Here is a 26,765-nt window from a genome sequence, read left to right on the forward strand (position 1 = left end):
TTCCTTGTTGGTTAGCATTGAAATTTCTCTATAAATATTTAATACCTTACAGACTTAATCTTTCAAACCCCAGTAGAACAAAAACGGATATTTAAATCCCAAGCTCTGATCAGACGTAACTTGGTGCAGATGTGTGCCAGTATGCTGGTCCATTTGAAACCATGCCTTCGTGACTTTTTCTTACAAAACATCCTTGTAAAGGTCCTTTAGAGAAGGGGTCCTGGTGAAAACTGCTTCTGTTTATCCACAGGCCATCACTTCACACTCATTCCTGAAGGAGGTCTTGCTGAGCACAGAATCCTAGTTATTTTCTCTTCACTCTGAAGCACCCGGCATTATTTTCATGTAGTTTGAACTACTGGAGAGAGACGGACTTTCTCAGTTCCAGTCCCAAGATTTCCCAGGCAGCACCGTGACAGCCGTGTCTGGGCTAGTGGAGCGTAGAACAGCAGCTCGCCTAGCATGCAGGTGGGAGGATGAGGTTGTGGACCGGTGGTGACAAGGGGCCCGGCAGCAGGCAGTAGATGAACTTGGCCCAGGTAACAGACTACAGTCTCCAAATCATGGCTGAAATTCCCCCAGCATATCCCTATCATTGGGGGCGGGGGGGTGGGGGGGGTCCTTCTCACACACTGTAGCACCCTTTGGGTACCACGGACACCTGTGTGCTAGCATGACGGGACCCGGGAACTGCCCTCATCATGGGATAAGCCCTGCCCTCCCCGCCTGCGGCCCCCAGCTCAACACTCAGCACGAATCCCATGGAACCAGACTCCCACGCACTTGTCTGGAGGTGCCTGGCGCACGTGGAGTAAGCCACCCTTTCCAAAGCCCGACCAAGCCGCCTCCATCATGGACGACCTCCACACCCCGTCATGCTTCTCAAGTGGCCGAAACCTGGCTCTCGTCCCTCTCACTTCCTGACACTCTCTTCAGCCTTGACAGGAGGCTCCAGTTTGAATGTCCTCTCTCTGGAGACCCTGTCCAGCCCAAAAGACACACAGCCCACAAGGCGCCAAAGGGTGCTCAGTATACCTGCATGTTGGCCCTAAGCTGCTTAATGTTCTTAGAAATCTGATTTTAAACTCAGAGCACTTTTGTGACTTCATTTTCAGCCTCTACATACAACAGGGACTGCACATGTGCTGATGTAAAGCAGAAGCACTCCCAACACAGGGAATTTCCTTGGCTCCCAATTTATTCAGTGAAAACAGAAAAGCTGTGGACAGTGAGGGAGACACATCTTGGTGGCATTTTGATGAAATCAAAGCAATACAAGTCTTACCTTCTCAATTCCTTATACTAATACGAACTTTAAATGCAACTGAAGGTATAATTATGAAATCTAGGTAATACTCACATTTTCGAAGAGTAGGATGAGGGAGAAATTGTGGAGAAGCTCTGCGCTCTGGGGACTGAACGTGTGCCTGTGGCCCACGGGACTTGGGTGGCAAGTCCTCCTGGTCTGGGGTGGGGCTGGGGGACACGCCAGGCAGGGCCCTGCCACCTGCCGGGTTCCCAGGAGCCACCTGCCATGGCTCCCATGGCAGATGCAGCTCCATCTACGTGGCTGAGAACAGGACAGTGAGCAGGGCCACACAGGGCCACGGCCAATCCCAGCATGCATTCAACATAGAAAATAGACCCTCTCTCTGTAACAGATCACTTTCTGTAACAGGTCGCTTTCTGTAACTGCAATTGTTCTCAACTTTCAAACAAGCTTAACTATAGTAAGGACAGGACAAGTGTTTATGAAACTGAGGGACTCTGACAAAGGACTGCATTTTGTCAAGTTATTAACTCCCTTCAGAAATTTTGGGGTGGCGATGCAGGAATGGAGAAGTGTAATGTGGATCATTTAATTATAGTATAACAGAAAATAAAACACAACTGAGCTTTGAAGTCTAAAAGTAAAGTTTTTCAAATGGGCAATACTATAACTTGTTCACTTTCTACATGATTGTGATGTTCAGCAGCCATTAAAATGCTTTACCAAAGTAAAAACATGAAAAAAAAGTCAAATAATTTTTAAAAACTCCTAATAACAACACTTTCGCAACGATAGTTACAGAACGTGGGTTTTTAATGAATCTCATACTGCAATGAAGACACTGAACACTTATGAACAATTACATCAACACAGTAAAAACACCTGCTTCTACACAACACTTATAAATGCACACTTTCCCCAAAAAGAAACCTCATTTTTCACAGATTTAAGCAACAGATGATTTACATAGGATTCTTCAGTTCCAGAATAGGTACAGAATTTTCACTCTGCAGAAACTGATGTGCAGTGGCTGAGAAAAAGGGTGTCATTTGTCCAACAACACACCTCTCAAGAAATTCTCTTGACACATGGTTTCCAGTAAACACACATTTCCTCCTGCTATGACAGGAAATTCTGGACTCATCGGCACATGGACAAAACCACTCCCACTTCCAAACACTACTTCAGATGAAATCAAGGCAGTGGGTCACATGATTTCACTGCAGCCGCATGCACACACATCCCCGCACACACTCATGTGCACAAAAGGGTGTGCACATACAGCACCCCCAGCTCCTTCATGACACCTGAAGACACCCCATGACCACTGTAGCGGATCCCGCTCCTGAGAAGGGCCAAGGCCCGGGGAGGGAGATGGGGCTGCGTGTGGAGCCTCATCCACACGGCTGGCACACACACTGAGTTACTTGCTTCCCATTGTTTCAATGGGCAGAGATCTGGGTAGGTCTGGCGCAATGACCTGCAGACATTTTTCAATGTTCCTAGCAGTGACTCTAGTAAGACATTCAGCTGTGAGACTAAAGCAGGAGAGGCCAGTGTGTGTGGAGGCAGAGGGCAGCTCCGCGTGAGACCCGGGGTGGGAGCCATCCTCACACCGCAGTCAGGGAATGTCGGACTCCAACATCAGCTCCTGAGCCGTCGCTGCTGTAAAGCTGCCCTGAACTTCCTGCCACCTCACCCTCGCTCCTCTGATCTCCCTCCCACCCGGCCATGGGTCCCCCAGACTCAGTCCTGACCATCCAGGGCCGAGAGGCCTGAGGTCGGCTACTGTGGGGCCTGACAGAAGGACCCGCGGGCCAAGGACCAGCATTCAGGCCGCCCCACCTGACACCGCAGAACGGAAGCAGTTACAGGACGAGGCCAACACGATGGTCTCCAGCGTCCCTCTCGGTGCCTGTCCCAGGACAGCCTCCAAGGGTTACAGACGGGGCAGGGGGAGGCTAGGGGGCACTGAGAGGTCTCGCTATCAAACTATAACTCAACAAGAAACACGACTCGTGAACACTGGACAGAAAGTCCTGAGAAGGCAGGAGCGACAGGCTCCAGGCAGAAGGGGCTCCTGGCAGCCCTTCCTGGGCAGGGCCATTGCTGCACCCACCTCTCCTGCCTTCTGGATGAGCTCATTTCAGCTCTAAATCACAAGTGCCTGAGCCAGTAACAGAGACACCCCAAGTTTCCCAAATACTTCATGTCTGAGGTAGAACTCATTTATTTGCATTGCTGGCTCTCAGATGCCACCAGGAAGTGAACCTACTTGGAAACATGCAAACCCAAGGTGTAGAAAATAAATAAGGTTTGTCTTCAGGTAGCAGGGCCTTCTAGAAAGGTCAAGTCACATTCAATGGATAAGTCATCTGAAACTTCTAAAAACTGTTTATAACCACAGCTATAAACTAAAGTGCTTTAAATTTTACTTAATATCTGGAATCAGTGATTAGAACCATTCTATTTCAGAGTTTGCCAGCATGAGATACCTCAGGAGATTGAAATGGTTTTCCATAAAAAGAGCAGAAATTTTTTCTTTTCAAAAGAAAATGTCCAAATGTTGCAAATTCAACATTCTATGCTTTTTTTAACTTCTAAAATCCAAGCAGATTTCACAACTGTAACAGAACACAGAGGTGAAGCTGAGTCAGCACACGCTAGAACCCCACACAGACGTGAGATCTTTGCCCACTCCCACTGGACAGGCACACATGCACCATCGCTCCAGATGCCCCACCCTCCTGTCACCTGACACTCCAGGGACTCTACACCAGCGGCCATGGAAGGGGCTCCACCTCACGGCCGCAATGCCCACACACACAAAACAGAAAGAAACAACAGGGCACACCTCTGGACACTTCATGCAAGCTGGGTACAGTGAGGAGAGAGCGCCCTGCTCAGGTCCACCGCCCACAGCCGTGGCGTCCCAGCGCCCAGCGAGCCGGCAGGCACGGTCCCGGCCGGCGGGAGCCTCGGAACGGCACCCTCACTTCTCCTGTAGCAGCGCCGGGATGTTGATGTTCCAGCCGATGGCCTGCCGGTCAAAACCGCAGGTGAACAGGTTGCACACAGGGTGGTCCTCGCTCCAGGCTGAGCCACACACCATCCGCCGGTGGCCCTGCAACCAGGCACAGCGCTGTCAGAGCAGGGCCCAAGCAGGACCACACCCCCACGACCCGTCAGAAAGGGGGCCCTGAACTGGACCAGTCAGGAGACCTCCTGTGCTGCTGGGGGAGCTGCTGCGAAACGAGGGGTGGGAACACGGCTGAGTTCAGTGCAGCCCAACCAGTGCCTCAGGACCCTTTCTCCAAGAACAGGAGTCAGATGGCAGTCAACAGGAAGAATGCAGAAATGGTCCCTCTGGGATGTTTTAATGAATAAATGAGGATGGATGATGTGGAAAGAAACAAATATAATTCACTCAAAGACCCCAAGTACCATTTGAACAAATAACTGCTTCAAGGAATAAAGGAGCTAGAAATATACCTTTGGTGCCAAATAAAACAAGATAAAGTAAGTGGCCTTTCAAGCAGATTCCCACCACCTTCAGAATGCTGCAACAAACCCTGCAGGCTATCTGGGGAGTTTAAAGTGGGACACACTGACCTGTTACTGTAATATACAACAGGTACAGGGCAGGATTCAGAAAAGCTGACAGAAATCCAGTAAGTAAAACAGACTCTCAATAGAACAGCACCAAAATTCCCTCTGCAAGACATCCCCACGGGGGTTGCTGTCCACACACTGGGGAGGCCTTCCCAGGCCAGAGGCCCAGGGCTGCCAGTGGAGGGATGCTCACAGCAGGAGCGAGGCCTGCCCTCCATGACCACTGAGAAAACTGCAGCAGGTCACCTGAGATAGGCACTGAAGTCAGGGCTCCGGACGAGAGACCAAAAACGCCAGGGCCACTGCAGGACACTGGTGTCAGCAACCTCACAGCAGGCAGGAGGGGCTAGGAAGCTGGGGAGTGGGGGGTCCAGAGCACCCCCACCAGGCCCACGCGCCCACTCACACCCCTCTGCTCACTGGGCCCCAGCGCTCCCTAGTCCTAACCCTCAAGTGACCGAGTACTCCTGATGGAGACCCAGTAAGAAGAGGGCGTAAAATTGTGAACATTCTTCTACCGACTGCATGTAAGGTGGTTGTTTTGAATGTACTTTGATAATTAAAACCCACTGTGAGAATTAACTTCTTTCTTCCAGGAGGGGCTCCTGGAGCACTGAACACAGCCAGGCTGGCTGGGAGCTCCCCACCATCAGAGAGCGGGCCCCGCCCTCAGCCCCCCGCACAGGCGGCCCCAGCACACACCTGCCGACTGCTGCGCGGGAGCCTGGCCAGCCGCACACCCGACATGTCGAACAGCCTCACCTGGCGGTTGTCGTGGGGGAGGGCGATGATTTTTTGGCCAACACACACATTGATCCTACAATGTGTAGGAGAAGAGAAAAGTAAATTACGTAACCAACAGTGACAACACAAGTTTTTCAGATTACAGGCGATAATGCAGTGGGGGTTTCATGCATTCCACTCTTCAAGCCAAAACACATTAGCAAACCAAGGTATTACCAGCCTAAGGCATCAGAAAACGGGCTGAGTTACTCACCTGTAATTTACATGTGCTACACAGTAACCTCTGGCCAAAAAGGACTCATTCTTAATTCTTAAAAAGCTCAATACACCAACTTGATTTTATACCCAGGTTTCAGTATTTATAGAATACAGAATGTGCATTAGAGGATCAATAAAAGATATTTTCCTGGGAGTCTAAAGCATTTTTCCCAAGGCCCTACCAAGTGAACACAAGTTTACAGGAACCCAACACATGCCACAAGCCCCCTTAAGGCCACCCTAATGGTCCATGGAGGAGCACCCATCACCTGTTGATGGCAGAGTCTGTGCGGATGGTGGCAATGGGGGACCTCATGTTCTTCAGGTCCCAGACCTTCACGGTGCGATCATCACTGCCAGAGACCACGTTATCTCCCACGGTGAACACAGCAGAGGTCACAGTGCTGCCAAGAGAAGGAAGGGGGTCAGAACCTCGTCATGAAGTCCCTGTCCACACTGCACAGCAGACACCCAATCCTGCCACCCCGGGGCCTGTCGGGTGGGCGGGGAGGCAGGGATGTGAACACCATGAGTCGTCGACTCCACTCACTGGTCCTCCCACTAACCCCTGCCAGCACACAGGGTCCCCGCTGACCTCTCCAAGGCAGCCTCACCTCGTCCCGGCAGCGGAACAAGGAGAGGCTCCCAGACAAGATGGGCCAGATAGACAGGACCCACCCAAATCTCTAAAGCAGACAATTATACATCCACCCCAACTGAGACTTTCAGACAATTCAATCAGAGCACTGGAAAAAAATTCATTCCAACAACAAAAAACCATTTAAAAAATGATCTGAACAGACTTCTCCAAGGGAGGTTTATAGATGGCCAACAGGCCCATGAAAACGTGCCCAACATCACTAATCACCAGGGAAATGCACACCAGACCCCAGTGAGCTGGTACTCCACACCTGTCAGAACGGCCATCATCAAAGAGACAAGCGATCAGTGTTGGAGAGGGTGGGGAGAAAGGGAACCCTCCTACAATGTTGATGCAAATGTAAACTGGTGCAGCCACTGTGAAAAACATTGTGGAAATTCCTCAAAGACAGAACTATCATGTGACTCAGCAATTTCACGCCTGGGTATTTAACTGTAAAAAAAAAAAAAAAAAAGATACACACATACCAAAGTGCATGGCAGCACTGTTTACAACAGCCACAACACAGAAGCAACCAAAAAGTCCATTGAGAGAACTGGGTAAAGAGGATGTGGTTCATACAGACTGGGATGGACCTGGAGGGCACAGTGTTAAGGTCGAAGGCCGAGTGCACCACAGGGAGAAAGACGGAGACAAGGGTAACCCCAAGAGCAACCCAATGACTCATCCAAACTCCTCATCTGACGACAAGGACACAGTGGGTGCCTGAGTGGGAACCAGGTGCTGCTGCCCCTCAGGTCACAGGGCCACCTGAGCGCCCAGCCACTGACAGGGCCCTAAGGCAGACACCTCCACTGCCGGAGACCTCCCAGTGGATGTGAGGCCTCAGGAGGTCTGACCCAGTTAAACCTCAGTTAATACTCCGCTAAATTAGTGGGGGAAATCCCCATAAAGCTTGTCGAAACCTATTAATGAAATACTGAAAGACGCTGGGTTTCAGTGCATCAGGACCCTGACAGGTATTATGGGGCATCAAAGCGAGAGGCTGGCTGCAGTCCTTCCAAGGACTGTCCTCCCAAGGCCTCACCCACACAGTCCCTTGGGGCGGTGGAAGGCCTGGCCCCACCAGCGCCCGCCGCCTCATTTATCTTGTCGCCGAGAGCAGCCGAGCGTGTGCCTCCAGCTGACAAGAGCGGCTCCGCCATCCCGGCACGCCTAGAACATTCGTTCCGCTCCCTCTGTGGGCCTCAATCAGCGGAGATGGGAAGCTGGGCTCCTCATTAGGACCCACAGCTGTCCCCCCATCACACAGGGAAGCGGCTGCTCTGCATAACAATCTGCTGAAACTTCCCGGCCAAGGAAGAAAGTGCACCATGTGGAAAATGAAGCCCAGAGACAGGAGGCAGCAACTCCTCTGGCACCGGCAGCAGGCGCCTTCTCACTCTGAGGGGGACGGGGCTTCTGGCGGGGCAGAGTGAGCAGGCGGGGAGCACACATTCCGGCAACGGGGACCCAGGCAGACCCTTTGCGACTCTTCCACTTTGCAGGCAGAGTAAGGGGCTCATGGAGTGCAGATCCAGGTGTAACGCGACACATGGCCCACGCCACCCTCCTGCCTGACAGCCGCTGTGCACAAACCCACAAGGACCTGACCGATGCTGCTCACAGGGGTCAGGCGGCCCCCACCTTCCAACCACTGGCCTCCAAACTGTGCTCTAGAAGCTAAGGTCCCCAAGGAGGAACCCATCCTCGGGAACACCCTGGGCCCTCAGAGCACTGCCCCCATGAGCACGGGCCCCCCCAAGTTAGAAAATGCTCGGCTCCCGCAGTTCACAATCTCAGATGCCTGAGTGAGAAACGGAAACTCATCTCCCAACGACACAAACTTCTGAGGAGTCCTGGAAGGCCAGCTCCCCGAAGAGCAGACCCTGAGATAACAAGTATTCAAAGAAAAAGTCAGGTTTGCACCACACCGATTCTTTCTGGGATTTCAAATCCAGCTTCCCCTGGAGGAGGGCAGGGGACACTCCAGCAAGCAGGGCCAGACCTCACTTGATGCCCCTCTCCAGCTGCCCCCAGGCTCAGTGCAGACATTCCCTGCTCACTTCACGAGGCTGAACCCCAGAACCGCTCCCTCGACCACCGCGTGCCAGGCCCTGCGTCCTACGAGAAAATACACAACAGAAGGTACTGACACTATCCAGCCGAGGGCCCTGACACGGCCATGTGCACACAGGCCTCAGAGCTGCGTCCAGCACCCATCCGGAGTGACACGGACTGCATGGAACATGACACGTGCAGAGGCGCGGGTGTGACCTCCTGCGGGCACCGCCACAGCCCCACCCTGCTCCCTGCTCCGGGGCACTCGAGGCATACTGCCAACACCTTATCAGGTCCAGAAGAAGTGAAGACAGAAAGAAATTTTTCTGTGAGATGTCGTGTCTTGTTTTCTTTAGACAAGAAAGCACCTGAGTTCACACTCTAGGAATAAAGTAAACAATTATATGAAACGAATTTAGGCAAAAAGAAAGAAAAAACTCTGCATTCTCAGATATTTCTAAGAATGAAATATTCCGTGCTGAGCTAATTTCCAATTTCTTCAATGCCAAAGTTTATGGCACGTGTAGACACCATCAGCTGGGCACAGCCTGGAGTCATCGGCCACCCACGGGGGAAGCTTAATGACCAGTGACTGCCTCCACTGCTGGCCCCTTTTTATAGCAATGGAAACAGAACAAAATGAAACTAAAAACAGGGTGACAACTCTGCCGCACTCCACAGGAGGCAGTGGTTCTGGGGGGGGCTTCTCTCAAGTGCAGCAGGGGTTCCAGCCCCAGAGTAAGTTTCATAACAGTGAGAGCCGTTCACAGGAACGGCCCTGGATCCAACCCACATGGCCAGAGTCCAGCCCCACTGCACGTCACAGAGGGGCCAGAGCATTGTCCCCACCAGGCCGTCCTCACGTGGTGGTGGAAAGCACATGAACGCACAAGGACTGAGCCCATCAGACAAAAAGTTCTGGGTTTCAGCTATAGCTGATGACAGAAATACATGAGAAATGAACTGCCAATAGTTGAAACTCCTGTGACATTCCAAATTTTCCCAACTAAACATCTCTGTCATTTCCAAGAACAGGACACACTACAAACCCCACTTATCAGGAAAACAGCTGGTTACATAAGGTTTCTAAAATTGCTTTTCAGTCAAATTGGTACACCTTGGGCCACCAAAAGCTTGTCTAATAATACAGACCCCAAGCTTCACTACATAAATCCTGTTAAGATTCCTATTATAATGAAGAAATTTCATAATATAGAGTGAAAATAAAGGTAGCATATCAAAAAGGGGGTGGGGGGCTCATTTGTCTTTTTCACAAATGTACAATGAAAACCCTAAACAGACACTCCACCAGGAGCTCTCTCTCCATCCAGCAAAAATAATACAGCCAGATCTCAGGGGGACTCGTCACCTACAGACATTCGTTTATCTTACAGAGAAGTGTTACATCTCAAACCCTACTTTCTGAAAAAGGCACAGGAGCCATGTGAAAGTTGGGATAACAGTACCAGAAATGAAAAGGAGAAAACAATCTCTCCCCCAGGTCCCAGAGAAGCTGGGCTACAGAACTGAGTCGGTGATGACGCCTACACCGCTACACCTTGTCTTAGGAACAACCAGCACACAGAACACTCGAATTACCTGTATTTCGAGTTAAAAGTACTCACATCATAGAAAATGTTAAGAGTCCAACACACTTCACTAGAGAACTTGTGCTGAGTCCCTATAAATGAAAATATGCCCTAAGATAAGCTTTCCCAAAGTGTGTTCCACGTCATAATATAACATGAAACATGCAGTCACACGGTAAGAAACACTGCCTCTGTGTAAGCAACCATCCACTGAGAACACTCCTCAGGGACTTTCCAGGGTGACACAGGGAAAAAGAGCCACACTCTGAGAACAGCACATATGAGTGTTTGTTTCAATGCTCAGAAAACCACTGGATGAAGAGGATCAAGAAAACCACCCTAGAAAACCCAGTTACCTCCCAGCCCAGATCAGAGTTAAAAAAACATTTACACGACCAAGACTCACTCCGTGTGTCCCTGGAACACGTTCACAGAGTGGATGGAAGGGTCGCGGAAGTCCCACAGACGGAATGTCGTGTCGCGGGAGGAGGTCACCACCAGCCGCTGGGTCGGGTGAGTGCAGCAGTGCGTCAGCTCCTGGTCATGCCCTGTGGGAGATGGAGGACGCAGTCACAGTGAGGCCCCCACTCGGCCCCTGGGAAAAGCAGTCGTGGGGACGGTGTGTGGGGTCAAGGGAGGCCCATGTCCCTTCCCCTCGTGCATTCGAAAGAGCTGAACGAGCAGTGTGGGAGGGACACTCCTGAGCCCAACGGTTGAAAGGTCAGGAGGGTCTCTAAAGGCTGAGTGTATGAGAAAGTACAGCTTTGAGTTTCTCATGTGAGAAGAACCTCTAATAACCCACGGGTGGAGCGCACAGTGGGACACATCCCTGTCACTCAATGACAAAACGCGCTGACAAGCAGGTATGAAGGCTAGTGGCAGGCAGGGGGCTGTACACGCCCTGCAGGACTCCTGCCCTGCATGTGGGCACAACCTGCAGATGCGTGGGACGGTGTTCTGGTGATCTCAGTACATTATAACGCAAAATGGGTTTTGCAGATATGACTAAGGCCTCCAACTCGCATGGCTTTCAGTTAGTCAAAAAAAAAGAAAAAGACAGACTTCCTGGGTGGCCTGCCGTAGTCAGGTGCGCCTTTTTAAGGGTCCCGAGAGAGACCCGCTCCTGCTGGCCTTGAGGAAAGCCAACAGCACGCAGTGAGAAGCCTCTGGCAGGGCCGGGGCAGGAGGGCTGCAGCCGCCTCCAGGTACTGAAAGCTGCCCCCAGCCGAAAACCGGCAGAAAAACGGCCACAGGAAAGGGATCCTTGCAATGGCAGCAAGAGGACCGCAGGTCTCAGGTGAGGGCACAACCCTGCAAGCACTCACATCCTGCCCATGACACCCTGAGAATCAGAGCGTCAGCGAGCACGTGCCCAAAACTCCTGGCCAGGGAGATTTGTTATAAATTCGTGTTATTTTAAGATACTAAGTGTGTGGAAATTAAAGCAAAAAAAAAAGCTAACACACCAACCACATTCAAGTATCTACACATTGCATGTCTCTAGGTGCAATTACACCCCCCAAAGATAAGATAAATTTAACCACTAATGGCTCCATTTCTCAGGAGGATCTCTGAAAATCACAGCTGTGCCAACACTCAATCCAGACGAGAAGTCCCTCCCACATGACGCACCTGTCAGGGAATGGACGAGCTCTGACGTCTCCACATCGTACAGGTTGGCCGTTCTGTCCCAGGAGGCTGTCACTGCCTGCTTCCCACCAACCAGCCAGTCAGCAGCTATGACCACGCCCTGGTGGCTCTTCAGAGATGTCAGTGGCGCCCGGATGGTGGGACACTCGCTGGACGGGTCGGCGTCTGCATCAGGCTCGTCCTTGTCGGAGCACTCCACTTCGTCCTCGCCACAGAGCTGCTGCTGGGGAAGCAGAGGTGGGTCCCTGGGGATCCTGACCTTGCAGACCAGCCACCCAGTCAGACCGCTACCGCCTATCCTTCCAGGACTTAACCACCATTATGACCGACCCAGCGGGCACCTGGCACTAAGTAAACGTGCACACACACCATGTTTGAGTACACACCACATGGACACATGTACACAAGGATATGTGTGTCACATCTACAAACACGGCAGAGTTAAAATAAAGTCTCTGTTAAAATAAAAAATACATACATAACACACTCAATTAAAAACGAATTGTTAAGGGGCTCCCCTGGTGGCTCAGTGGTAAAGAATCCGCCTGCCAATGCAGGAGACACATGTTCAATCCCTGATCCAGGAAGACCCCACATGCCTCGGAGCAACTGAGTCCGAGAGACACAACTATCAAGTTCTGCGCGCCAGGGCCCAGGAGCTGTGAACGGAAGCCCATGCATCCTAGAGTCCATTCTCTGCAACAAGAGAACTCACTGCAATGAGAAGCCTGTGCATCACAACTAGAGAGTAGCCCCCGCTCGCCTCGACTAGAGAAAACCCTCACAGCAACAAAGACCCAGCATGGCCAAAAATTAAAAAATAAAAATAAATTTTAAAAAATGAATTGCTAAGACTGCTTACCTAAAGAAAGCTCACTCTTACTCATTACTAGAATTTATTAATTACTTAACCCATCTCCAAACAGAACAAGGTTTAAAAGGTTTAAAAAGAGAAAAGTAATCTTCATAGGCAAAAATAGGAAAACTGGAAGATTACTATCACCCTCTAACAATTACAGCCAAAACATAAACAGAAATCTAACCTCTGCTCGACCACGTGAACTCACCCAGCAGTCTGGGCCTGCAAGGACCCCCACCTGCAGGAGCAGCGCAGGGAGGGCCCCCGTGTGCACGGGGCTGACACAGTACAACTACATCAGACAGGACAGGTAGGAACTAGGCAGTCTGTGGTTTAAACCTGTGGTCCATTCTTCTCAACATGCAACCTAACTTGTCACCAACATTAAAACTTAACCCACGTAACAATGACATCACACACCCCACTGACCTACAGGGTTTATCTCACATGAGAGACAGACCAGTTGTCTACAATCAAAAATATAAAACACTAAAAACTTAACCTAAGCATAAAATTAAAGGACTAATATACGTAAATGTTATAACTTTTGTGGAGAAGAAAGTAAACGCAAACACAGGCGATGTAGACAGACACACGCCCTGATCTGCTGGGCGGCCTGTGGGGAGGGCTCACACCCGGCTGGTGTCCCGGCAGGCAGACGGTGGCCTCACTTGGCCTCTGCTCGGTGCACGCAGGGAGCAGCACAGGGAGCCCTCGGGCACCTCTTCTCCTCCAGACACCAATCCTGCTGGTCAGAGCCCCACCCTGCAACCTCACTTGACCTTAGTGACTTCTTCCGAGGCCCATCTCCATAGACAGCCCCCCGGGGTGAGGGTTCTAACCTATGAATTTGGGGACACACACATTCAGTCCACAACAGATACCATTAAGTTTCTCCTAAAACTCACAGATGTCCAGAACCCACCGACATACCCCGGGTCGTGCTTTCAGGGTAAGTAAACGTGCTGCTTACACTAGAGTCGGCCACAGGCTGAGGAGCAGGCAGCTGGACTGCATACCTCCACACGTGGGCAGTCTGATCTCCAGAGGCTGAGGAGAGAAGGCAGGGGAGGGGGGCGTTAGCCAGCACGCAGACGAGCACGGGTGAGGCCCCGCTAAGTCCACTCCTTGAGAGATCACAAGGGATCAACCTGACTTAAACAGGTTCTTCTGAGATGCTCCCAGAAATAGCAAAGGTGCCCAAAGATAATTACCTATAAAAATAATTCCCTCAATCCCAAGGTGGAAAGCTCTGAAGGCTCAGAAAACTCACAAGGCGTGGATTTCATTCCCCACCTGGCTAATCTAAGATGACAGACACCCAAGTCCACAGTAACTCGAGTGCACAATCCCGTCCGCTGAACCAGGAGGCACCTCGCCCCGGTCAGAGAGCAGCTGGCACCAAGACCTCAATGTCAGTAGCCAGGCCGCGAGGGGTGCTCAGACCCAGGAAAGACAGAGGGCTGCTGAGAGGCACAGATGGCCTACAGAAGTGCCAAAGGGCCACCTCCACCCCACACAGGAGCACCGTCTGGACTCCACCTTCCCTAGCCGCAAAGGCTGCAAAGCTCCCCCAAAGCAGCGGATGGCAGCACGGGCCTTGTAGCATCAAAGTGCCTGACCTTCCGACCTCTCAAGCCGGCATCCAGTCCCAGCCCCATGTGCCTCCTCTCCCCAGGCCGCCACTCTGCCGGTTTCTGTCCCCACCGCAGCCTCCCGACACGTCTCGACCTCATCCCCCTCTCTCCAGCCCAGCTGTCCTGGTCTCCCTCCAGCTCCCCAATCACACAACAAACGGCCCCCATAACAAGGCTTCACTCCCAGATGACTGCTCCCCAGAGGTCAGCTCAGACGTTCACTAGCTGTCACCTGTCCACAGGTGCAGGCCTGTTCAAACCAGCCTCAAGATGAAAACAGGTACTCTGGTGCTTCACAGAAAAGCCTGCTGATCACTGGTCTAGACACACATTCACCCTTCAGGTTACCCAGGGTCACACAGTTTTATGGGCCAACTCCTCAGTGTGACCATCAAAGTGTTTGTGAGACCACTAGGTGAGGTGAAGACAAACCCAAGGGACCACAGCTCTTTCTAGGAGGACCACTCGGGAAGAAGTGAAGATATGTGCCCTGCAGGTGCCCAAACCAGGACCGCTGACCTCCTTTCTGTGCCCACGGGGTCTGAGAGAGCCTGAGAGCCAGAGAGTAGGCAGCAGGGGTAGCCTCTGTAAAAAGACCTCCAGGAGAACCAAACTAACTCACAAGCCACTGCTGGTTAAAAATAACCCTTGGTGTTGTTTTCTTTATTCATTTTTCATGCAACTTGTGAAATGTCTACTAATGACCAACTTTTGTGAATGGCATGGCTAATCCTGATGCTACTGATAAGAAAAGGAATGACAGATGTTTTCAGATCAGCAATAACTATTGAATAAAGAAAAAAAAATCAACATACCAGTAAGCGCCAACTGTTCTGATGGATGGAATTTTATGGAATTTACTGCAAAGTAAAAATGTTGAAAAACTGGTTTACAATAAGAATATATCATTGATATCTATTACAGCTACAGTATATGTTGTAAGGTTAAATTTAAAAACTAAAGAATTATAATAGTTCAATATTAAATCTTCTCATTCCGTTAAGCTATGAATAAAGAGAACAGAGATACAACACAAAATAACTAAATATGAACTACCGAATCACTCAACAATCGGCTGCACAAGAAAACAATACTTGATCTCTTAAACACTGAGAAGTCACTGAGAACTAAAAGTAAACCAGGATGAAAAAAGAAAACTTAATTACAAAAAGCAGAGGTAGATTATGGTGAGGGACACTGTTCACTGCCCACACGCCCACCCTCCAGAGAAGCCAAGAGTTCATGATCTGCACAGAAATGAGACCACTACTCCCTTCAGGACAGCAAAGCTGGGGACTGCAAGTGAGGCACATGTCCAGGGAGCTGTGGGCCACACTGTGCGGTGATGAGGAGGCACGTGCCCGGGGAGCTGTGGGCCGCACTGTGCGGTGATGAGGAGGCACGTGCCCAGGGAGCTGTGGGCCGCACTGTGCATTGGTAACAGGGCACGTGCCTGGGGAGCTGTGGGCTGCACTGTGCGGTGATAACGGGGCACGTACCCGGGGAGCTGTGGGCCGCACTGTGCATTGATAACGGGGCACGTGCCCAGGGAGCTGTGGGCTGCACTGTGCAGTGATGACGGGGCACGTGCTCTGGGAGTTGTGGGCCGCATGTGCAGCGATGACGGGGCACGTGCCCGGGGAGCTGTGGGCCGCACTGTGCGGTGATGAGGACAAGGAGCACAGAGCCCATCTCCCTTCTTAACAGGAGCCCCTCTCTCGTCTAAAACTCAAAAAAGTAAGAAACAATAAGACAGGCTATTTTTCTAAATGGAAGGAAAGAGCAGAAGATTTAAAACTGTTCCAAGTGGCTGACTTTGAAAAGTGGAGATGGGCAGTGAGAAGGATGCACATGAGGCCCCCGTGGGTTTGTCACATAAGCTAATGCTTTCTTAACGCTCAGCCTGAGTACTCAGCATGTCACACCCACTGCATGAGCAGCAGCCCCCAGCTACGGTCCTGAGGGAGATGAAGGTTACAGCTGAAGGGGACAGTGGATGAGGCAGGGGTGGGGGGCCAAGCAGGACCTGGCCCACAGCCCTGATGGGACAGCGGTACACCCCCACTGATGGGACAGGAGAGGTGCCAGGGAGGATGGGGAGAGGAGGTGCTCAACCAAGTCCGTGGGGGACATGGCGGACCCTGGAGGTGGGTAGTGGACACAACCACCAAGTCTGTGTGCAGGGTGAAGGGTGAGCTGGCCAGGGGCAACGACACACAGGCCCAGAGCCGGGGCGCCGGAAGGAAGAGGGGCAAGTGGGACAGTCCACAGTGCCCACAGCGAGGAGCCCAGCAGCCACCAGCACCCGCAGGGCCAACATACAGCACCTCTGCACCACGGAGCCTTGGCAACTGGACAGTGCGAAGCCAGTGCACATACAGACCATGCACGGCGAGAGGCCGAGGCCCGGCCCCCACAAGGGGACACCCCGCGATCTACAGCTCACCTGACCCCACGTGGCCCGTGTACTTGGCGAGGCTCCGCCCCGTCTCGATACTCCACAACAGAGCCGTGTGATCTGCAAGATCCAAACAAAGAGAAGTGAGCTGCTGCCAACATTAGTCTTTTTAATTAAAGAGGAGGATAAAAACTCTAAAGCTGAGAAGTTTCATCACCACTAGTACCTCATGGGATTTTGCTCACACTCCTCTATAATCCAACCGATGCAAGAGGACAGGGGGCCAGTGACCGGCCCAAGGCCATGGAACTGGCAGGGGAACTGGCAGGGGAACCTGGGGACCTGACTCCCGGGGCATGGCCATGCTGCCAGCACCAAGCCTGGGACCTGAGACACCAGGGTCCATGGGTCACAGGCTCGTCACCTTGTTGAAATAGTAAGACTTTTCAGAACATCAAGCTATATTCAAATGCAAATAGCAACCAAGTCCAGTTCCAAATTATCTGAGATAATCCATGCTCTGTGGACCTCTCCAAAACAAAGATAAAAAGGACACTCATTAAGGAAACCTGATAAAAAGTGCTGATTATCCATGTGAGATTTCAGAAATATCAATAAAAAAGAATCTGTATCCTTTAAGCTAAAATTTCCAAAATAATCTGGGGTGCTCATGTATAAACAGTTTTAAACAACAGAAAACTTCATCATTCTAATGACTTTACATTTCCTATTTCCACTCAAAAAGGCTGGATTTAGCACATAACTTCTCACAAGTTGGCATTCCTTTTCCACAAGCGAGCACACTTTTAATTTCGGGAACTTTCTCTGAAGGGTTATTAGGTTAATAGCTCTCAGAAGACACTTTCTCTCCAAGGAAGAGAACGGGCTCTCTGACGCCGCCCCAGGACTCCTTGCAGTGGAACCCCTACACCAGGCCAGCATACGCTGTCAGACCACACAGCACGTCCTTGGAGGGACCTCTCGAGTGGGGAAAAGTGAAATACACTATCAAAGCAAATGTACACTGACCACGGCTGACAAGAAAGCCAATCACCAACTACGTAGTGCCATGGAGAGGCAATCCACCCTGTGCCACTGGACAGTGTCCCGGACAGTGAGTGGTTCCAAACGCAGCCACTCACTCAGATGCCGATAGGCACACGGCCAAGCGTTTGGCCGCGCTGCCTCTAGGGGAGGCCCTGCTCCAGGCTGGGGTGGCTCCAGACTCACCCGCAGACGCCGTCCCCAGCACCACGGGCTGTGTCCTTGCCACACTGACGTCCCAGATGCCATCCCGGTGGCCGATGTACTCCTTCACGAGCTGGCACACTGCCCGGGATGTGGTGGTCTTGAAGCTGGAGACGATCTGAAATTGTGATGGAATTTACTGAGCAAGTATGTTTCAGTTAAAAAAAAAAAAAAAAGACAATGTGTCTGGAAAATGCATAAATCATTGAAAAGAAAATTTAAAACATTATAGCAACACAGTGTAGGTGCAGTTGGATCTCACAAAGCAGGGCAAAGTCCTTACAAAGGCATCAGAAGAACCCCACAACCACCCCCCACCACCTGCTTGCCTGTCTGTGTACCTTACATGTCCTCAAAAACAAACCCAAACTATCACACAACATTTCCAAATTCTCAAATAAAAAGGACATAAAAAGTCAGGAAGTTATACCCCAAACCCTTAACCCTAATTACTCTTACTAGTGGGAGACCTGTCTTTTCTTATTTTTAGTTAATTCACACCAAACACGTGACCAGGAGAAAAAGAATCTAAGGCGGGAAGGGATGAAAAGATAACAGGTGAGGTCACTGAGCACGGTCTCAGCCAGTCCTGCACCGGAGGGGGCAGGGGGCAGGGCAGGGCCAGCGGGCCCTGGCCTCGAGCAGCACACAGTGTGGCACGAACACTCAGGCACAGCGGTCAGGAGGCGGCATCCTGTGTGACCCACAAAGCACGCAGTCACCCCTTTCTCTCATAACGGAAGGGCCTGAGGGAGATGCTAACAAAACACAAAGGGTTTGGTTTTTTAATTGTTCTGGGATAAAAGATGGCTTTTCTGCCTTTCAAGTTAATCAGAATACTGAAATGGTAAAACCAAGTTAAAAAAAAAGTGGGAGGTATTCTATAGCTACTTTAAACACTGATTTAGCAAAGCACTAAAAATGCATCTATGTTTATTTTTTATATAAACACTTAAAACACAATCCACTATTCCACCACCACCAGGATGAGTCTTCAAATGATTCCTGACACAGTGAAAGGCTAAAACAGACTTCCAGCAGACAGATTCATTCTTCAGTACACACTCCTCACTTGGCTTAAGTGTAAAAGGAGGGACAGCACTTCCCAGGTGGTCCCACAGTCAGGACTCTGAGCATTCACTGCCAAGGGCGTGGGTTCCATCACTGGTTGGGGAACTGACATCCCACAAGCCATCCAGACACTTTCGGGGGCGGGGGGGGGGGCAAAGCCCATGACCAGTGGTGGGCAACTTCTCAGATATGAACTGCTCCCACTTGCCCAGCAGAAACGCGGGTCATGGCCGAGACTCGTGCCAACCACGTTTCCAGTGAAGCTAGAGGAGAGGGATTGCAGTTGATGACATCAAGCAGATGGTCTCAGGCGCTGCTTCCAGGTGCATGCCACATTCTGACCACTGAATCACTGCTTTCCAAATATGGACTCAGGCATAACTGCACAGAGGCCCATGAGACAGACTGAATTACCTCCAGGGAACACTTGTGATGCAAAAGCAGATGGATGCTTCCGAATTATCCTTTGCACTAAAATAAAATTTAAACTAAAAAACAAAGGGCTTCCCAGGTGGCGCCTGTTGTAGTTCCCTGTCAGCGTTCAGTTGCTCAGTCATGTATGACCCCACAGACTGCAGCACGCCAACACCAGGTGGCGCTAGTGGTCAAGAATCCACCTGCTGATGCCAATGAAGGAGATGCAAGAGATCCAGGTTTGGTCCCTGGGTCTGGAAGATCCCTTGGAAGAGGAAATAGCAACCCACTCCCGTATTCTTGCCTGGAATCCCATGGACAGAGGAGCCTGGCAGGCTATAATCTATAGGGTCTCAAAGACTTGGGAGAGTTAAAAAGCTGGCTTAAAACTCAACATTCAAAAAACTAAGATCATGGCATCCGGTTCCATCACTTCATGGCAAACAGAAGGAGAAACAAAAGGAGAATCAGTGGCAAATTTTATTTTCTTGGTTTCCAAAATCACTTTGGACAGTGACTGCAGTCATGAAATTAGAAGATGCTTGCTCCTTGGAAAGAAAGCTATGACAAACCTAGACAGCATATTAAAAAGCAAAGACATCACTTTGCCAACAAAGGTTCATATAGTGAAAGCTATGGTTCTTTTCATAGTCACGTACAGATGTGAGAGTTGAACCATGAAAAAGGCTCAGCACCAAAGAACTGATGCTTCTGAACTGTGGTGCTGGAGAAGACTCTTTAGAGTTTCTTGGTCTGCAAAGAGATCAAACCAGTCAATCCTAAAGGAAATCAACCCTGAGTATTCATTGGAAGGACTGATGATGAAGTTCTAATACTTCAGCCACCTGATGCAGAGAGCCGACTCACTGGAAAAGACCCTGATGCTGAGAAAGATTGAGGGCAGGAGGAGAAGGGGACAACAGAGGATGAGATGGTTGGATGGCATCACCGACTCAATGGACATGAGTTTGAGCAAACTCCAGGAGACAGTGAAGGACAGGAAAGCCTGGCGAGCTACAGTCCATGGGGGCACAAAGAGTTGGACACGACTTAGCAAGACTGAACAACAACAAAGAGAGGCTTTCTCACAACAAAAGAAACTTATCTTTATAAAAACCCATGTGAACAACTTCACAAGTTCCTGGGAAACAGTTTGCTGGTTAGCGTGTGGTGCTGCCCCCACAGGCCTCAGAGCCAGTCCGCAGGCCCCAGGAGGGGCGGGTCTGCTGGAGGGGAGGAGCCTGAACCCGTCCGCTCCTCCAAGAACACTCGCTGCAGCAGAGCAGACCTGGGCTCCATTTCACCTTCACTCTTGAAGGTGTGTGCACAGGCTACTAAGATCGTTACTAGTATGTTCCTTATAAATTCAGATAAATTTTTAGTCTCTAAAATGACTGGGACTTTCAGTATTTCTAATACATTTTTTTAAAGCAATTATTGTACACATCCTTACCTTTGCTCAAATCTTAAGTTTTACTACTCATAGTAAGAGTGACTCTACATAATCCTTTCTTCCTCTACTTCAGAAATGATCAGAAAATTTTGGAATTCTAAGACCATACACTGTATACATAAATTGGAATAAATGATATAATTCAAAACAACATAACAAGAAGTTAAATGAGTAAGAACATAATGTCACTTGACATTTTTTAAAAGTACTTTAATGTTAATTTATTTAAAATTCAAAACTACTAACTGTAAGCTAGATATAACAAAAAAATTTTAATAAGCCACTTACATCCTAGAGTTATCAAAGGAAACACAAGAAAATGTCAGCAATATTCATATTTTAAAAAAAAATTACCAAAGACTTTCAAATAAGCAGAAATACCCTAAGACTGAAGCTGCTCCTTAAATTGCAGTTCATCTCACTATGGAGAAAAGCTTAAGTCACTTGAGGGAAAAATAAAAAGCTAACAAAAACTATTTATGCCTTCATAGCGGACTCACCACAAATTTCAACTTCCTCCTAAGATTAAGCAAAAGTACTAAACACTCGTTTAAGTTAGGCAGGTAATTTATCTTGTTTATTCCAAATACCTCAAAGCAGAAATGCACACAAATCACCTCAAAATATTACTTCATGGTAGTATTCTCCCAGAGATAAACTAGTTCCCAAATAACTAAATCCTTCCCACTTTAAAAAGATCAGATGATGATTTATAAAACAGCAAAATGTGACAAATGTTTCTATTCTGGCTTTGGACCTTCACTTTTTTATCATACTTTGCAAATTAAAGAAGAGATGAACTAAAATGTAACTACAACTCAGAATGGAAGTTCCATTGCTTTATACCCATTTATTCACTTCTCTGAATTCAGAATCTCCTTATCAAGTCACATTAACAATAAAAAATGTACTTTCCCACAAAAAAAAACACACTTTCTAAAACATGATGTGTCAGCCACAGTCAGCAGCATAGGTAGCATCCAGGTGCCTATGCCCCGGAGCCACTTAACATCGACAATACTTGTCTTAAATATTACGTTCCTCTGTTCCCATCGCACTACGTGCAAACCCACACACTCATGATGGCCCGAGAGCCACACATACCTTGCTGGTGGAGGCCTTGTAGGTGGTCTTCAGTTTCTGAGAAAGCTGGCTGGTGCTGTGACTGGCTGCAGAGACACAGAACCAACGGTCAAGAAAATCACACAAGCAAGAACATCAGGGCTGGGACAGGGAGACAGCTCGAGGACACGGAGGACAATGCAAACTCGGGGTGTGTCCACACCAGGAGAAACATGGGCTTCCTGGAGCCTCCTCGTCCTTCCACACCCACACCCAAGGGATGCTACTCAAGCCTGCTGACCATGGAGAGGAAGCGAATCCTCCCTGCACCGGAGTCAGACTTCCTCCCTGCAGTCGCCCGCAGGAAGCCAGCCTCACCTTTCGTCTTGAGTTGGCCCTTACTCAGTTCTGCTCCATCAATCGCTTGTCCTTCAGCTGCTAAGCGCTCATTAAGAGTCTCGATTTCTCTACGCACTGAAAAGTAAAATAATGTGCTTTTCAGGTATATTCACCAATTCCAAAACTGAGCACATAAAAATGTTGCATGTTAGAATTGTCTAAACAAGCACATGAATGATATCCCAGTAAACAAGAGGATGGCCAGAGTTCCAAAAAACTCAAAGACATTCCAAAACACAAAGTCCACCACTCATGCCACACCAGAAAGACACTGTGCTGCTGACCCCCAAACAGGGCTCCTGGATTTCAACAGGGTTCACGTCCTTTGTACTTTATTCTGTGCACTTAAAAACACTGTTCTGGTCCTTTCTGAAACTCAATAAAATACTTACAGTCTCCCCTGAAATCATTAGGGGAAACGTACAATAACAAAACCTGACTATTGTTACTGTTGTCTGGCACCAGAGCATAAAGTGAGGGCTACCCATCTCAAAGATTAAAAGTTGAAGGGGAAAAAAGAAAAAATTTAACACTGGGGAGTTCCCTGGCAGTCCAGTGGTTAGGACTCTGGGCTTTCATTACCAATGGCCTGGGTTCATTTGCTGGTCGGTGAACTAGTCACGCAAGTCACACGGTGCGACCAAAAACCGAAAAAAAGTGAAGAGAAAAGTACTGAATCACAGTGGAAGGTGAAGAAGGAAGAGGAAGTACTGAATCACAGTGGACGTGAAGAAGGAAGAGGAAGGCAGTGGATAGGGAAGAGAAGGAGACGTGGGGTGCGGGAACGCCAGCAAGATGGGCCTCTGTCCTCACCTGTGGTCACAACTCACTCCAGCGGGAGACAGATGCCCCCACCCGCCTGCCTCCAGACCCTGACCTGAGTGTGCGGAGCTGGAAGATAGTAAACAAGTGCCATCATAAGCCCCCCAAGCTCATCAAAGCAGAACAGAAAAGGGGTACAAAGGTGAATGTGACCCAGAGATGAAACTCTCAAATATCCATATGGAGAAGTGACAGTTTATAGAAGTGTTTAAAATAAGAGCAATACTCACATTCTAAGTTTTCAATATAAAGGTTTTCAAATTCTCTTTCTATTTGACCAAACAGTTCCAGAAGAGTACTGCGAACCGAGGAAGGCAGCTTAGAATCCTGCAGAGAAAGAAGGTTCTGCTGAAAGTGAACGAATAAGTGAATGAGGAGCTCTGACACCGAGCACTAGTACACTTTTTCTAAAGGGAATTATCATTCAAGTTCTTATTTTATATCTTTACACATTTTATTTCTTCTACATAACACTCAAAAAATTTTAAGTTTCAAATTCCTACAGCTGAAACTAAAACCAAATTGTGTAAATGGCTCCCAGGATGGCACAGGTTTTGAGGCCAAGCAGGTCTTCAAACACATAACTCCCTTTACAAGGACAGAGACAAGCATATTCAAAATCTCCAAGTTTGTGGGAGATGAAGCTATGAACAGCCCTTATGCTCCAGCATGTGGCATCACAAGTTAATCTTAGTAAGTGGTGCCTCACAGTCCTTACATCCACTGTGGTCCAAGCAGAGTAAACTGGACACTTCCTGTAACTCTACTCAGCACTTAAAGATTGCTCCAAGGAAGAAAAGTGAATTCAGCTATAAGAGCAAAAGGTGAATCAGCTGCATGAAAACACCAGCATGGAAGGTCCCAGGCCTCTACAGGGGCTTCACTACGAAGCTACGACTCAGTGAAGCTTCTAGAAGAGTCTGCATTTGCACAGCTGGCATGGAAGAGGCAGGCCCCCTTCCCGGCCTGGGTCAGTGCTTCCAGGGGAGACATGGGTTTCCCACTCCACACTTAGCACCACTGCCTTCTTGCCTCTGACTCAAGAATCCAATTCCCATAAAGGCTGCCTGACAGCTGAGAGCCTGTAATCCCGTCCAGAGCATCGCCCATGGCTCCACTCAGATGCCCAAGGATTCAGACTCCTGCACCTGAGGTCTGCCACACCTACCATGCCAGATGCCCGCATCCAACACCATCACCACCTTTGCTGCTGCGGGACCGGGCCAAGCGCCCCCCACCAGCCCGGGGAGCTGCCCGTCCGCCCACAGGCACCGACCCACCTGCAGGGTTCTGAATGACCCTCACAAAGGGGTACCTGAGAGGCAGCTGGCTCTACATCACAATGGGGACAGCGCGGAAGCCCTGAGAACACGGGCCCCGCACACGGAGTTATCCCCAAAGATGCCATCAGCAGTGGCAACAAAGGGTCACTACTGGAAACTGAGGCGACTAACAATTTAAAAGTCCCTTAGACAATCTGCACTGTCCAGTGGGGGAGCTGACGGTCACATCTGACTAACCTTAAAACTAGGTTAATCACGATTTTTAAATTCCTCTGTCCCACCAATCACACGCGGCTCTGGGTGCCCATACAGGTAGCACAGATCCAGAACCTTCCACCACAGAAGTTTCACTGCACAGCTCTGGTTCAAGCATTCCTTGTCAGAAGAGACGAGGACACAGACACCAGCGAGAAGGACCGTGTGAGGACACAGAAAATTGGGTCCATATCCAGAAAGGAAGCCTCAGGAGGACCAGCCTGCCCACACCTGACCTCCAGCCGCCCACCTCCAGGACAGAGAGAAAAAAGTGTCTGCCATTTAATCTCCCATCTGTAGCACTTCGCTGTGGCCATCCACCACCCAAGCTCTCAAGAACAGGCAAAGCCATCTGGAGGCCCCTTCAATCTACAGTTTTATTTCCAAATTAAGTTAAAATGTAACCAATTCATTATTCACCCAGTCAGTACATAAGAGGACCCTAAGTGAACGTTTCCCACCCGCCAGCAACAGCACCAGTTTCTGAGCACACACAGCTGCATCCTGCCGGCACACCCTCCACGTCCCAGCTTCTTAGGTCAACAGCAAATGAGCCAATTTCTCAGATTTACACCACATTTCCCTGTAACACTGTGGTGGATGAATCAGTTCTAACTGCAAAGGAATGATTTTATATATATATGGGGGGGGAGGGCAAATCATCTTGGTTCCATGACCAGGGATTGAACCCATGCCCCCTGTGGTGTAAACTTTGAGTCCTAACCACTGGACCACCAGGGAATTCCCAGTATTTATACTTTTACTACCATGGTAAAGATTGCACCTGCCAAAGCAGGAAACTCAAGAGACACGGGTTTGATCCCTGGGTCAGAAAGATTCCCTGGAGGAGGAAATGGAAACCCATTCCAGTATTCTTCCCTGGGAAATCCCATGGACAGAGAAGCATGGTGGGTTACAGTCCATGGGGTTGCAGAGTCGGACATGACTGAGCACGCACACACGCATATATACTTACGCCTATATAAACATATAGCAGATACATCTACAATTTATTTTACTGTAACATATGCTTTTATTTAGACTTAACAACAATGTTCTTTTAAAAACCTAACATTTTACTCATTATAGAAGAACTAGAAAAAGTAGAAGCAAACTTATCTTTTGTCAATAAAATATTAGATCACTGAATAAAGGGGGCATCGAATGATCGGAAAGACATATAATGTAATAAGCAGCAGATATACTCACACAGCAGACATAGGATAAAGACAAGAAAAGTTGCTGAAAGATCAGATTCCAAGAACTCCTCAGAGAACAAAGATCATTATACCTGATTCTGCTTTCCTCTTGAGACTCTGAGACAGAAACCTAAAAGTACACTGTCAATCTGCCTGTGCAAAGAATAAAAACTAAACCAGACTGTCACACCCACATTTATTACAATATGTAACACACTAACCTGGAAACTCAATTCTGCCTCTGTAGGCTGTTGCACTTGACTCTGGTCTATGGGGGGCCTGCTTGTTTTGGTAACCCACACTTGCCCTCCACTTTGGAGATCTGTATACAATGGGCTATTTTTTGAACACTGTCGACATGATTCACATCTTCACCAGACACTCACCTGTCCCTCTAACATGTCTCTGGGCAGGCCCGTCCTCTCCTGCTCTGAGCTGTTAGTTCTCCGTATGGAAAGGCTGTGAGATTTGCGCTTCTGTTTTGCTTGGCGAGCAGCTGAACAACTCCCGCTTTCTGTGGGCATTACTTCTGGAAGATGAGGTCCTGGTCACTCCTGCAAGAAGCTAAACAGGAGCAGGAAAAACAAGTACTGTATTTCTCATATGACAAACTGAAATGAAGGAAAAACAGGGGATAGGAATGAAACTGCTCAATGCAAATTTCCTTATTATGTTAACATTTACTACGTAAAGGATAGGAATGAAACTGCTCAGTGCAAATTTCCTTATTATGTTAACATTTACTACGTAAATTAGAATGTGATACAGTCACATGTTTTAAGGTAGAGACCACAGCCTTTGTTGAAGAGGTAACTTTTTTATCAAATTTCATTAACACCCT

The 26,765-nt window shown here is 49.1% G+C and overlaps 1 protein-coding gene across 4 annotated transcripts in view; it reads right to left on the minus strand.

Annotated features, from left to right (window-relative positions):
- Nucleotides 1–2,065: 2,065 nt before the first annotated feature.
- Nucleotides 2,066–26,765, minus strand: part of WDR37 (WD repeat domain 37) — a 34,836-nt gene continuing 10,136 nt past the window's right edge. For 3 of the 4 annotated variants that reach the window (XM_043478911.1, XM_043478910.1, XM_043478912.1), the window contains exons 2-14: nt 26,311–26,488; nt 23,418–23,514; nt 22,345–22,440; nt 22,009–22,073; nt 17,949–18,084; nt 16,767–16,838; nt 15,136–15,180; nt 13,657–13,733; nt 11,807–12,047; nt 10,581–10,722; nt 6,154–6,288; nt 5,585–5,699; nt 2,066–4,394 (exon numbers count right to left, since the gene is read on the minus strand). In XM_043478911.1, coding sequence (XP_043334846.1) covers nt 4,263–4,394; nt 5,585–5,699; nt 6,154–6,288; nt 10,581–10,722; nt 11,807–12,047; nt 13,657–13,733; nt 15,136–15,180; nt 16,767–16,838; nt 17,949–18,084; nt 22,009–22,073; nt 22,345–22,440; nt 23,418–23,514; nt 26,311–26,448 — 1,491 coding nt within the window. In that variant the 5' untranslated portion in view covers nt 26,449–26,488 and the 3' untranslated portion in view covers nt 2,066–4,262. The remainder of the gene's footprint in view (nt 4,395–5,584; nt 5,700–6,153; nt 6,289–10,580; nt 10,723–11,806; nt 12,048–13,656; nt 13,734–15,135; nt 15,181–16,766; nt 16,839–17,948; nt 18,085–22,008; nt 22,074–22,344; nt 22,441–23,417; nt 23,515–26,310; nt 26,489–26,765) is intronic. The other variant, XM_043478913.1, reaches the window with a different exon arrangement.

Source organism: Cervus canadensis, chromosome 10 (assembly GCF_019320065.1).
Source record: "Cervus canadensis isolate Bull #8, Minnesota chromosome 10, ASM1932006v1, whole genome shotgun sequence".
In the NCBI taxonomy this organism is placed as follows: domain Eukaryota; kingdom Metazoa; phylum Chordata; class Mammalia; order Artiodactyla; family Cervidae; genus Cervus; species Cervus canadensis.